Raw genomic sequence first — 12,636 nt, 5'->3', positions numbered from 1 at the left:
TGTGGCTGAGATTTCTAGGGTTTTAACTGAATACCTGAGTTGTTCAGAGAGATCTCTCCATTCTAACTTAGCTGTAAGTCCAGAGAAACACAGTACTGCCTATATCCAGCGAGTAATTTTCCTTCTCTCTCTCTCTTTCTCTCTCTCTCTTCTTCTTCCTCCTTCTCCCTCTTTTCCTCTCTCCCTCTCTCTCTCCTTCCCTCCTAGTTTCTCTGGACCCTCACCTTATGGATGAGCAGCTAGCAGTAGCTAAAAACCCTGGGGAAATTCTCTTCTCTTGCAGGCTTAGGGGCCCTCCTCTGTATCCAGTATTCTATTCAGTATTCTACTACGCAAACCCTTACCATCTCAGCAACTCTGAGCCCTGATCTCTGCCTTCTTAACTCATGAAACTACCATTCAGTGAGACAACTACTCTCTGCTTGGGGGCTTCATTTCTTTGTACCAGTCTAGAAATGTGTCCCCAGACAGAATGTCTGGTTGCAGGGACTCACCTTTCGTGTCTCTCTTGTCTTAAGGATCACAACCCTTTACTGTCTAAAGTGCCTTGAAAACAGTTGGTTCATATATTTTATCCAGTTTATATTTTATAGTAGTAGACTAAACCCATTACCAGGTACTCCATCATGGCCCAAACCAAGTCCTATACCATATTTTTAAGTCAGTAATTATGATGAAGATTTTGGAACTATGTAGAAAAATATGTATATAGCCACGTAATAAATATGAATTTGTTGTAGAATTAAGAATTATTCAAATATTTTTAGTCTGAAACTAGTAAACACTACTACTTTTTTAAGAGAATATTCAACCAGCTTTATTCAAACTAGCAATGACTACACAGAACTATTTTTTAATGCACAAATATCTTCTAAAATTTATTTTTCATTGACAAAAATTATAGTATTTCTGGGTTACAATGTGATTTTTGATGTTTGACTACATAATGAAATGATTAAATCAAGTTATTTAATATATTCATCAACTTAAAAGAATATTTAAAGTCTATTCTCCAAGTATCTCTGACTCAGTGGTAAGAGAGCTCCCCTAGCATGCATGAGGCCCTGGGTTCGATCCTCAGTACCACATAAAAATAAAATAAAGATATTGTGTCCACTATTTCTTTTTTTAACCTAAGAATAAATATTTTATTTTAAATTTCCTAGCCACCTCATACATTTGTCAAATTGTCTTTAAATTAATGTTCTGGACTAGAGATATACCTCAGTGGGAAAGTGCTTACCCAACATCCACAAGGTCCTGGCTTCAATCCCAGCACTGCAAAAATAAATAAATAAATACATAGATAAACAAAACTATACTGAGACCTTTACATACATGGTAAATAACAAAGACAGGAAAACAGTCTATTCATGTAGTTTACACTGGGTCCTTTTATCTGAATAATAAAGGTTACAATATGAAGCATCCCCATATTTAGAAGAATTTTCTATAGGTAGAATCTTCAAAAACTTCAGTACCCAAGCTAAACAAGGAGGGTGTGTATATGTGTGTCTTTTAAATTTTTCAAACCAAAACAAATGCAGTTATTTAGACTGCTATTGCCATCAACTTAAAGAATCATCATTTACTTATACTATAGTAAAAGGAATGGGAAATGTATATATGTAAAATATATATATATATATATGAACTGTGATCACAGGAGATGACTACTACATAATCCTGAGACCAGTTTTACCAGTCATATTGTGAATATTTGTCTTATTTACTCAAAAATCTCCCCCCTTTTGTGAATATTCTTTTTTCCAAGTTTTCATGAAAAGTATTGAGTATATTTTGCATTTTCTGCTCAATTCTGTTTTTTAGTTTTTTTCTAAGGAAACACAAATTCCCTTTTATCATAAGGTTTGCTGTTTTTCCCACAAGAGCAGTGATATAAAAAATTTAATGAACATTGTTATATGTCTTAAACATATAGTATAGTATTTATGTAAGTATATTTTTTAAAAATTATTTTTAGTTGAAGCAGCTTTACAATATTAAAGAAATTTTGATAGTTCTTAATCATGCTACTCTAATGTAATTGTTATTATTTCACCATTTAGAATCTTTATTCAATATATGTAATTTTAAGCACTTGTAATTTTAACACAAACACAATTTTGGAATCTGCTTTTTTAACCGGGTGTAGTTTCACAAATACTTTTTGACATTATTACATGGTAGTGACATTTTTTATTGGAAACATCTGTATGATATTCCTTTGAGTTACCTTATTTTTTCATTCCCCTTTGAGTTTGTTTCCAATTTTTTGCTATCATATTTAGTGTTCCTGTGAACATCTTTGTACAGATATTTTCTCTATAGAACTTCTTCTTTCTTTTGAATTACTGTGTTACAGTAAATTCCAAGAAGTACACTTCACGGGCCAGTGTAACCATTTCTTTCTTTGGTTTTTGTTTTAGTTACTAAATGCCTAATTATTTCAGTTTTCTTATTAGTTATTTGTCTCTGTACTTAAGTTCCATTGTTGTATTTATTACTTGTAAAAATATTTGAGTGATTCTTATTGGTGGCTGTTGGATTTTGGTCTATATGAATCAGACTTCTAATATAAAGAACTGCCATAAAGCAGCAGTTCTGGAGGAAGTCCCCATAAATAGAGTTGGAACATTTTGTAGGTTTCTGTGGGGATTCTGTAACTGTATAGTGGGAAAATCTGTTCTACAGGAACTTAGGGTATAATATTCCCTTAACAGTTAAGAAAATGAAACAACATAGAGAAAAGTATGAAGAATTTAGGACAATTTAAGAAATAACCAAATCTATTAAATACTTAAGAAGTAGGAAGTTAAACCAACAGTTTAAAGCACATGCTTAGAGCTGAAGACTACACATACTCTTGTTGTCTCACCAGAGAAATAAATTGTTCCTATTTCTTTCCTATGTGTTATAAAAATTTATAGATAAGAAACTCATCCCCAGCCTCAGTAACACTGTTTTTTAAGTAAATGATTTGTTGCCTTTAATGTCATAACTGTCATGCAGTAGCATTTTATATTTATATATACAAAATGTATAGTCAGCCTCAATTCATTTGTAATTACTTATGATTAATAAAAGATATCATAGCAAAAGTCTATTCCAATTTTATTCATTAAAGCAAGTGACAAGCTGCTTAATTATTGTGTTACAACTGGGTTTTTAAAAAAAATACTTGTAGTTAAATTTTCATCTGTGAAACTCTGATTTTTATATCCTCACTCACTTTTCCTAGAGATCCAGTATACCATTTTTGATTCTTTTTAAAAGAAAATAGATTTTCACCTTTCCATAGTGTATTTATAGCTTGGTCACTGGAATATATCCTTTGATATCTGATTGCATAAACATGAGTTAAAATAGAATCAAGCTTCTCATCATTCTACCCAAAGCAATGCTTGCTCTGTCATCATTATTCCTGCTTTCCTAGAAACTAATGGTTAAGGCCTTGGAATCATTCCTGATTCTTACTCTTCTTCTCCTACAATATCTAGTTCATCTCCAGGTCATAACTACAGTTTTTTCAGTGTCTCCCACTCCACTCTCCCTTTGTGTTTTCCATTGTCCCCACCTTAGTCCTGGCACTCATTACTCCTAGACCACTGCAACAGTGTGATTGATCTGCCTCCAGTTCCTCCCCACTTCATTCTGTCTTGCACATAATTTATAATCCTCTGAAATCTGACCATTACCTAACTCCCAACTTCATCTCCAGTTGCCCAAGAGAACCAATCAAAATGGAATTTTTCATTATTTCCTGTAATATGCTGTCCATATTGCCAACTTCTTAACAACAGCAGTGATTGCCTCACTGCCTTTCCCCCAACCTGTGCCCAAACCGACCTTCCCCTTAAGCCTTCCTCTTTGCTCCAGCCAGCATTAATTGGCTACTACAACTCACCAGGCGCTAACCATGTATGTTCCATTGTATTATTTACGCTTTGATTGTCTGCCTGCATTTGAAGAGTACATGCCTTTGATGGACAAGATTCAGTCTTAAAATCTCTCAGTATCCCCTAATGTGTCAGTAGACAATAAAAGACTAATGAATAAGAAGATGGACTTTGATATGATATACAGCTGTGTTTGATTCTGGTTCTGCTTCCTTTTGACTGTAGGACCTTGAGTGAGTTACTAAACTTTTGTTTGCTCATATGCAAAATGAACATGATTACAACCCCCTCACAGGATTTTTGAAAGAATTAAATAGGACAAATATGTATGAAATGTGCTTAGCACAATGCCTGACATGTAATAAATAATAAATGGTAATAATTTGATCATGCTAACAGCTTAATGTTTGTCAGTTGCCATAATGATGCATCTTCAAGAACTTAATAATTTACCCTTTCTCATCAATCAGATGACTACAAGTATCATGTAGTCACAGCATGAAGCTGTAGTTATCAATAGGCTATATGGACTTGAATGTAGGGTGTTTTTTTTTTCTTGTGTAGAAAAATGATTTGTTTCAAGAAATTGTTTCACTCACTTATAAACTAACCTCTTGCAAAAAAGGAAATACATGCTTTGTAAAAATGAAACCTAAACCAAATTACCTTTGTTGTATATAGATGTTGCTTCTGTTCTAAGAGTCCCACTACCACCACCTCGCCCACCATCACCATGGTAGTGGGGACTAAACAAGGGCCTCACACATGATAGGAAGCAAGAGACATTTTCATAGTACAGGTAGTATCTTCTCATATAGAGAGAATAATTCTGTAGCTGACATATACTTATAAAAAGTACCAGATCTTAGAAAAGTGACCCTTTTATGTGCTATATCATGTTACTTTTACCATTTAAATGTTAAGTGACTCCATTTTCAGAAATTAAGGTCATTAATAAAAAAATCTAAAGTCACATTTTAAATTGCAGGGTAAGTACAAAGTATTTTAAAACTTAAATCTGACAGTGAAGTAACAAAATACAAGTGTTATAAAAATAGTGTTAAAATATTATTAAAGAATGCTCTGCTCATAAATTAACAAAAGTCAAATAAGTTAGCCTTAGAGTGAAAAAATAACAAACTATACCAGTACCCACGTAATAATTCACCAGCGTGTTCTGGGGACATTACTTAAGCTGCCATTTCCCACAAGTGTCTGAGACTGGCAGCATGACCACATAAAAACAGAAGAATCATAGGAGTTGCAGGGTCACACCAATGCCATCAGGAGGAACATCTGATACAAAGTGTATTCATTCAACATGGAATTTGTTGTCATTTGTGTTGCCTAATCTAGAATGAAAGACGGAGTACCTGGTCACCTTTTTTCTGCCTCTGTTAATCATAAAGCACATTTCACAATCTTTTTATTTCTTTTTCCTTAGGGATCACATGCAGTGGTCTAAAGAAGAAGAAGCAGCAGCCAGAAAAAAAGTAGAAGAAAATTCAGCTGTGCAAGTCATTCCAGAAGAGCAAGGTAGCCAATGATATGTGGTTTCTGGTGCCAGACCTCTCTGACCTTCATGGTTCAGTTCACATCTGGTCATCTTCCCTCCTCCTTTTGTCACTGCTTTTGAGGGTTCTTAGCTTTACCTAAGCCAGTCAGTTCACTTGTTCCCTTTAGTAGAATTCCTAGTTCTTCCAGGGTAGTGGGACCAAAATTAATGAAATAAATTATGTATTCACCCTATAATTGGTCTTTTGGTAGTCATAATGCTTTTTCTGGGAGAAACACATATGGGTGGCATTTTAAACAAGATATGAAAATATAACTTTAAATTTTTCTCTTGCTATGCTGCTTTCAGTATGCTATTGTGTGTTTCACTTGCTAGGAACTTTGAACATATTCATGAACTTTGAGTGAAGAAGACAAAGTCATATCAAAATGTTGCTGGTCTTTGAGGATAAAGTTTCAATAAAGATCAAAAACATTTTTCTTGGAGGATTATGAATTTAGAGTTTAATTTAGGTAAAGCCTTGTCAAAAGCCTTCACAAATGGCTTTTTAAAAAATTGGCCTGTGCTACTGTCAAAAAAAATAGAAAATGGAAAGTGTTGACAAGATTGTAGAGAAATAGGAGCCCTTGTGCACTAATGGTAGGATTGTAAAATGGTACAACCACTATGGAAACCAGTATAGAGGTTTCTCAAAAAATTAAAAATAGAATTCCTATTATGATCTAGCACATCATTCCTGGGTTATATAAAAAAAATTGAAAGCAAGATCTCAAAGTGATATTTGCATTCCCATGTTCATAGCAGCACTATTTATGATAGGCCGCTGTGGAGACACAGAACAAAATGACTCAGAGAGGTAGAGATTTGCACTATGTGCCCTCTGCTTCCTCCCTGTAACACTACTTAGTGCAGTAGGCTTCATGTGTGTGTCAAAAGACCACGGCAGTGGGAGGAATACATTATGAAGTGACCATTTTATCACACTTAACACAAGGTTGCAGAGAGCAGTAGCAAAGCCTTCTGGGAGGGTGGCAAAGGAAGAAGACTTGTGTTCTAAGGACAAAAGGTGGAAGCAACACAAATGTCCATTGTTGGATGAATGTTGTAAACAAACTGTAGTATGTACATAAGATAGAATATTATTCCATAAAAAGAAAGCAATCCTGTCACATAACACAGGACATCATGCTAAGTGAAATAAGCCTATCACAAAACAAACAAATACTATATGATTCCACATATATGAGGTATCCAAAATAGTCAGATTTATAGAAACAGCAGAAAGTTATTGCCAAGGGTTGTGGGGAGGGGGAGAGGGAGAGTTATTTGGTAAGTTTAAAGTTTGGCAAGATGGAAACATTCCAGAGATCTGTTTCACAATGAAGTGAATATACTTAACACTACTTAACTAAAAGTGGTTAACTTGTTAAGTTTTATATTGTGTGTGCTTTATCACAATGTTTTTTAAAAGCCCAGGAAGGAAAGGATGAAGGGAGGAAGAAAAGAGAAAAGAAAAGAAAAAAGTTGGCCTATGTCCTTCTCACTTTGTAGCTGAGAACCCACAGACCCTCTGCCCAACTCCTACCCTGTCCATGTGGGATTTTCCACCTTAATTTTTTAAAAAATGATTTCATCTTTCAAATACATTCGTTCTTTTTTCTTTCTTTTTTAAAAATTAGTTTATTGAAGTACCAAATAGATACAGAAATTTATGTAATTCATAAATAAATTTTCGCAAAGTTCAATGAATTTTCATAAAATGAATACATTTCTATAAATAGCACCCACATCAAGAAATAGAATATTACCAATAACCTAGCAGCTTCCTCATGCTCCTTCCCAATTATAGTGTTACGTCTGACCCCCCCTCACACTTCACAAAGAATAGCCCCCATTGTGACCTCTAATATTACGGATTAGTTGCCAGAACACTTGGTCATCATCTATTCTGGTCACTCTTGTAGCAACATCAGTATAACCTAATGGTAAAGCAAGAGTCAGCAAACTATGGCCTATGGGCCATATCCAGCCTGCTTCCTGTTTTTATAAAGTTTTATTAGAAAATAGACTTACTCATCTCTTGACATATTGTCCATGGCTGTTTTTGAGCTATAAATACAGAGTTGAATAGCAACGGAGACTGAATTTATTCAACAAAGACCCTTTATAGAAAATATTCTACAAGTTCTAAGGTAGACTTTTTTTTCATAGATTGATCAGCTGTCCTAAAACTCCCAGAGAAAAATGTTTGCTTCCTGAGTAAACCAAACAGTAAAAATCATCAATTGCATTGGTGGTTAACTATTGTTCTAGTAACTTCAGTCTACAGTTGAGGCTGAAATTTGAAGCAAAGGTAGTTGCAGAGACTAAACTGATGAGACAGCCCTCATTAATTGCCCTTAATCAGTGAAGGTGGCAGTGCTAACCTAGCCTGTCTTGGTATCATGGATAGCCTGTCTTAACCTCTGTCATTGTTTGCTGTGCCTAAATAGGTAGTTGTCCTTCCTCCTTCTAAACATTAATGTGTCCTTGGGGGTGGACAGTAAAGAAGAGCACCTGATCCACAGTGGAATCATTCTGTTTTTACAAGCTCCAACCATGCAGTCCCAGAATGGAATATGGCCAGGGAGTGTTGGGTTGGATTTGAGGGTGCATACCAGTGGCGATACTGCCTACAGATCAGCCAACGTTGCATTCCTTTGCAGGACTCTGTCACACTGTTTTTGAGGAAGTATAACTTTGCTTCTTTTCCAGCAGCTGCACAGACATATTTTCCACATTACTCAAACTTCTGCTAGTGGCCACCTGGATATGACAGAGTCAAGCCTAAACTGAATTGAAAGTTATCATTTTAATTCACTTCCAGGAAGGTAAAACTTATCCACAGTGTATTTCCTGATAATGTGAAAAACCAAGGTTTTTTTTTTTTTTCCTCACCTTCTTCTGAATATATCTGTTCAGATCATAGATAGATGAGCAGGGCTGATAATGTTCCTTTAAAGTGCCCTGTACACGGCTGCCTATTTTGTCCTATTTATGTTAACAATGAACTTGAGTGAAGCTAATGAGAAGGTTATTTTAGGGCCTCGGAAACCGCAGTAAAGGAAAATGACAGTTCCCACAGAACCATAGTGTGACCAAAATAGAAAGGTGGTGACTGGCCTCTCTATAGAAACAGGAAAAGCAGGCAAGAGAGGGCTGATGGTGCCACGTTGAGGCGTTTGATTTGCTTATTAGTATGTCCATTCTCTTTCTGTGGAAGTTTTCTGGCTGCTGTGAAGAAACAGAGCAAAAGATTCCATTTCAAAATGACTCACAGGGGTACAGGTTTCTGCTGGGTCCCCTCTGTTTTCCCCCATAACACAATTTGGTGCAGTGGATTCTTGTGTGTCATGGGACCTCTGCAGGGGGAGGAGTGCATTATGACGTGACCATCTTATCACACTTAAAGCAAGGTTGCACAGAGAAGTTGCTAAGGCTGCAGAAAGACTTGTGTTCTGAGGAACTATGTCAAAAGACAGGACATTGTAATGAGAGCCATTCAGTGCAGTTTCTGCTAGTGCTCATAGATGCGGAAGCCCTGGGTGAGGCTTCTGATTTGATATTCTCTGATGAATATGGGTCAGGGTGAATAGACTGTTTAAAAGCTTTGCTCCCAAATTTCGTGTGAACCCCAAGGAAGCCTTGATCTGGCTCTTTCACCACTGCCTCTGTTAACCATCTTTTCTTACCAAGGAGAGTTTTTTTAAGTTTTTAAAGAGTCAAGTTCTCCCATTACAAAATATTCTGTATACAGATCATCATACAGTCGGAGCACTGTTTATTGATCTTATCTCACTTTATTAATGCCACTGGGAGGAAATACTGGTTGTTCTCCCATGCTGGCCAACTCTGGCTCATTTCTGTTGGTCTGTGTGTGTTACACTCTCCTGTCACTCCCTCTCCCACTTCTCACCTATTGTCTCAGCTGTTGGTAAGAACCAATGCCAGGAAACACCCTCCTAATCTGAAAATAAGAATTTATGCATCACAAATAATAATCTTTTGCTGAAGGATGGTTGACAGTCTCATTTCTGTGATTAAAATGCATAGCATCCAGGCTCTCATTAGTAATATTTCATTCAATTAGATTGCCTAGATTAATGATTTTTAATTCCACATTTCCTTTTCATAATTACTTTTAGCTTTTATTATAGCTCATGTTTCTTTTAAAAAGCAGGTTAACTCAGAGAAATGAGAAAGATACATTTGGCAGTTTTTGAGTTTACATGATTATGTTTTAAAATTTTCTAAAAAGATCTTTTCTGTGTTATATCTCAACTGGTTATATAGTCAATGTAATGGGTTTTTTTAACTTAATAACAGAAGCAGCTGCCATTTCCACTTTAAAATATCTTTATAAATAACTAGGGTGGGTCATCTCTGTCAAGTAAGATAATAAAAGTCTCACTGTACCCTACCTTGTGAATACCTTGCCTTGTGAATACCTTGCCACTTAAGAGAATGTTCTGTGAAAAAAAAATTGAGTAGCTAAAAGTTTTGTGCTGATAAATATAGGGTACTTATTTCTAAGATGGCTTTGACTGTTTAAAGTTTCATGCAGTGCTCTCAGAAATACACTTTTAATTTAGAAATTTTAAGAGTTCTCTTTTATTAGACAATGAACTTCATCAGTGACATGTGGAAATTTCCAACTTTGAGAGCTCAGGTATTTGCGTAATTGATGTGCAAAAATAACTTCAAATTGCTTTTTGTTACATGGCAACTTAGAATAAATTTTCATAATTCATATTAATCATATCATATATGCCAGATACATAAATGGTTTAATTCAGTTTTTTAGTTATGATATTCAGGGTGGTTCAAAATGAATCTGAATATTTAAGTATAGTTAGTAGGCCATATTCCTTCTTCAGCAGTATTGAATTTAATACGTGAATAATTAAGAAGTTGCTTCATCTGCCTTTGTTAAACAGATCACTATATCCCTTTTACTGCCACTGGCATAGAGCAATTACCCCTGAATTGGCAACTTAGGAAAGAAAAAAGAAAAAAAATGTTTCTTCAAGAAAAATGAATGATTTATACACCTGTTAGGAGGTCATTTAGACAGGATTGAGGCAATGCAAATTTCTCTAAACTATACTCAGTATTGACCTGAACTTGTGGTGAGATAACAGCAGGTTGAGACCATTTTTCACTCATGGTCAGAGAGTAACTCCTCCACTTCCCCTGTTATCACAGATACTCATGCAGTTCAGGAAATTAAATTGTGCATCAAAGGTGTTTGTTGTCTCATACTCGTCTTTATGATGAGTTTGATTAAGCTTCTGTGGGGTCTCAAAAGCTGTCACACATCACTGGGAACTATGGATTTGCCAACATTGATTTGAAATACTGCTTAAAGCACAGCTTTAAAAGGCCCCACTCCTCTCTTCTGTTTCTGCCTCACAAACACATCTACCTATTCTTATAGAACATTTTGTATTCCTATTGCTCATCATAATTTCATCATATAACCTGGCATGGTTTGAATTTCATATAATACAAAAAATAGGATTTAATTAATTGTGCACTTCTGATTTATTTAATGAAGGTTAATTCTAATCATTATTTGTACAATTTATCTATGTACTAACTGGAAGTCACACTGAGGTTTTAATTTGAACTTTATGTTTCCTAATTGAGAGGAAAGTGAGAATCAGAAAAACATTATTTTCAGAGATATTTTGTGGGGTGTTCATATGACTTTGTGTTAGGAAGATGGTGTAATATAATGGTTAAGAGAGCAGCTTGCAGAGTTTGACAGACTTGGTCTAAATCCTGACTCTGCTCTTTCTAGCAGGGTGACCTTAGGGAAGTTTTTTATCCCATCTGACCTTGAATTTCTTTATCTATAAATTGGAATAGCATTGTCTATCTAGGAGATATTATTAGGATTAAATGGGGTGGGGAAAGTCCAAGTAAAGCATTTGACATAATACCTGCCATACCATAAATACCCAATATGTATTATTGTTATTTTTTGTATATTTGTCTTTGTTTCCATTCAGAATACATTAGTTTGACCTCAGAGATTTAAGGTACATTGCAGATAGCTACAGTAGGAAACCTAAGCCAACATGGATTTCTGTAAGGTCATCTAGCTAGGCACATCTGCAGTCCATTTAAAAACATGACTAGTTGTTTGAATACTTCACTGTCTATTTAGGAATAGTGGGAAAAGCCAAGTAATTTGTTATTGTCATTATGGCAAATTTTGATTTCATAGACTTTGTGGAAATCTGTGATGTATCTTTGGGTGAGGAGTGCTGGCAATTAAACCAAATGGCCTCTGAGCTACATCCCTAGCCCTTATTTTCTTAATAAACTCACCCACATCCAGTGCCTTCCTGAATTCCTTATAAATTTAAATGGGTGCCTGGCCAAGATTGTAGTCTTTATATCACATGGGTTAAGGTGTGAAAACAAGGGTCATATAAGAATTTTCATTCCTAACCAATTCTCAGATAAGTCCAAGATTTCTAATATTGGAACAGTGGATTTTTCTGTTTAAATGACCTTTTTTTTTTAAAGGAGACGAATGTCCAAATGTGCCAGAGATTTTCAAACCCTCTGTTTAAAAAAAATTTTTTTAATCACTTCACCAGCCAGGCATAGTGGCACACCCTGTAATCCCAGTAACACGAGAGACTGAGGTAGGAGGATCAAAAGTTTGAGGCCAGTCTTAGCAGTTTAGCAAGATCCTTAGCAGTTTAGCAACTTAGTGAGATCCTTTCTCAAGATAAAAAAATAATAAAATATAAAAAAGAGTCTGGGGATGCTTGGGTTCATTCCTCAGTATCCAAAAAGAAAGGAAAAAAGAAAAAAAATTACCAATTCTTTCTGCTAATTAAAGGACCCCAAGTTAAGTATTAGGTCAATGGCCAAAAGTCTAACGTGACACCTCTTCTCTCCCAAAATAAACATTATTTAGAATTATGTGTGAATTCAAAATGAAGTAGAGATAAGTGGCAGACTTTCTCTGAAAGCTATTGTTAGTTTTAATTGTTGTTTTTGGTATAATGGTTCATGTAATTGATTTTTTTCTCTTAATTTTTGAGTGGGAAAGCCTTGAAAGAAAACAACTAGAGTTCAATTTAGATGTCTGATGTATTTGTTATCTAAACCAGATTTCAATCACATTGTTACAGGTTAATTTTCTTTGTAACTGTAAAAACT

At 35.2% G+C, this 12,636-nt stretch overlaps 1 protein-coding gene across 1 annotated transcript in view; it reads left to right on the top strand.

The window, feature by feature from the left end:
- Mettl8 (methyltransferase 8, methylcytidine) overlaps window positions 1-12,636 on the top strand; it is a 91,127-nt gene that overhangs the window by 54,003 nt on the left and 24,488 nt on the right. The window contains 1 exon segment of the mRNA XM_047547411.1: window positions 5,344-5,435. Coding sequence (XP_047403367.1) covers window positions 5,344-5,435 — 92 coding nt within the window.

The sequence above is a fragment of the Sciurus carolinensis genome, chromosome 3 (assembly GCF_902686445.1).
Source record: "Sciurus carolinensis chromosome 3, mSciCar1.2, whole genome shotgun sequence".
Taxonomy (NCBI): domain Eukaryota; kingdom Metazoa; phylum Chordata; class Mammalia; order Rodentia; family Sciuridae; genus Sciurus; species Sciurus carolinensis.
This window is presented reverse-complemented; position numbering and strand designations above follow the sequence as displayed.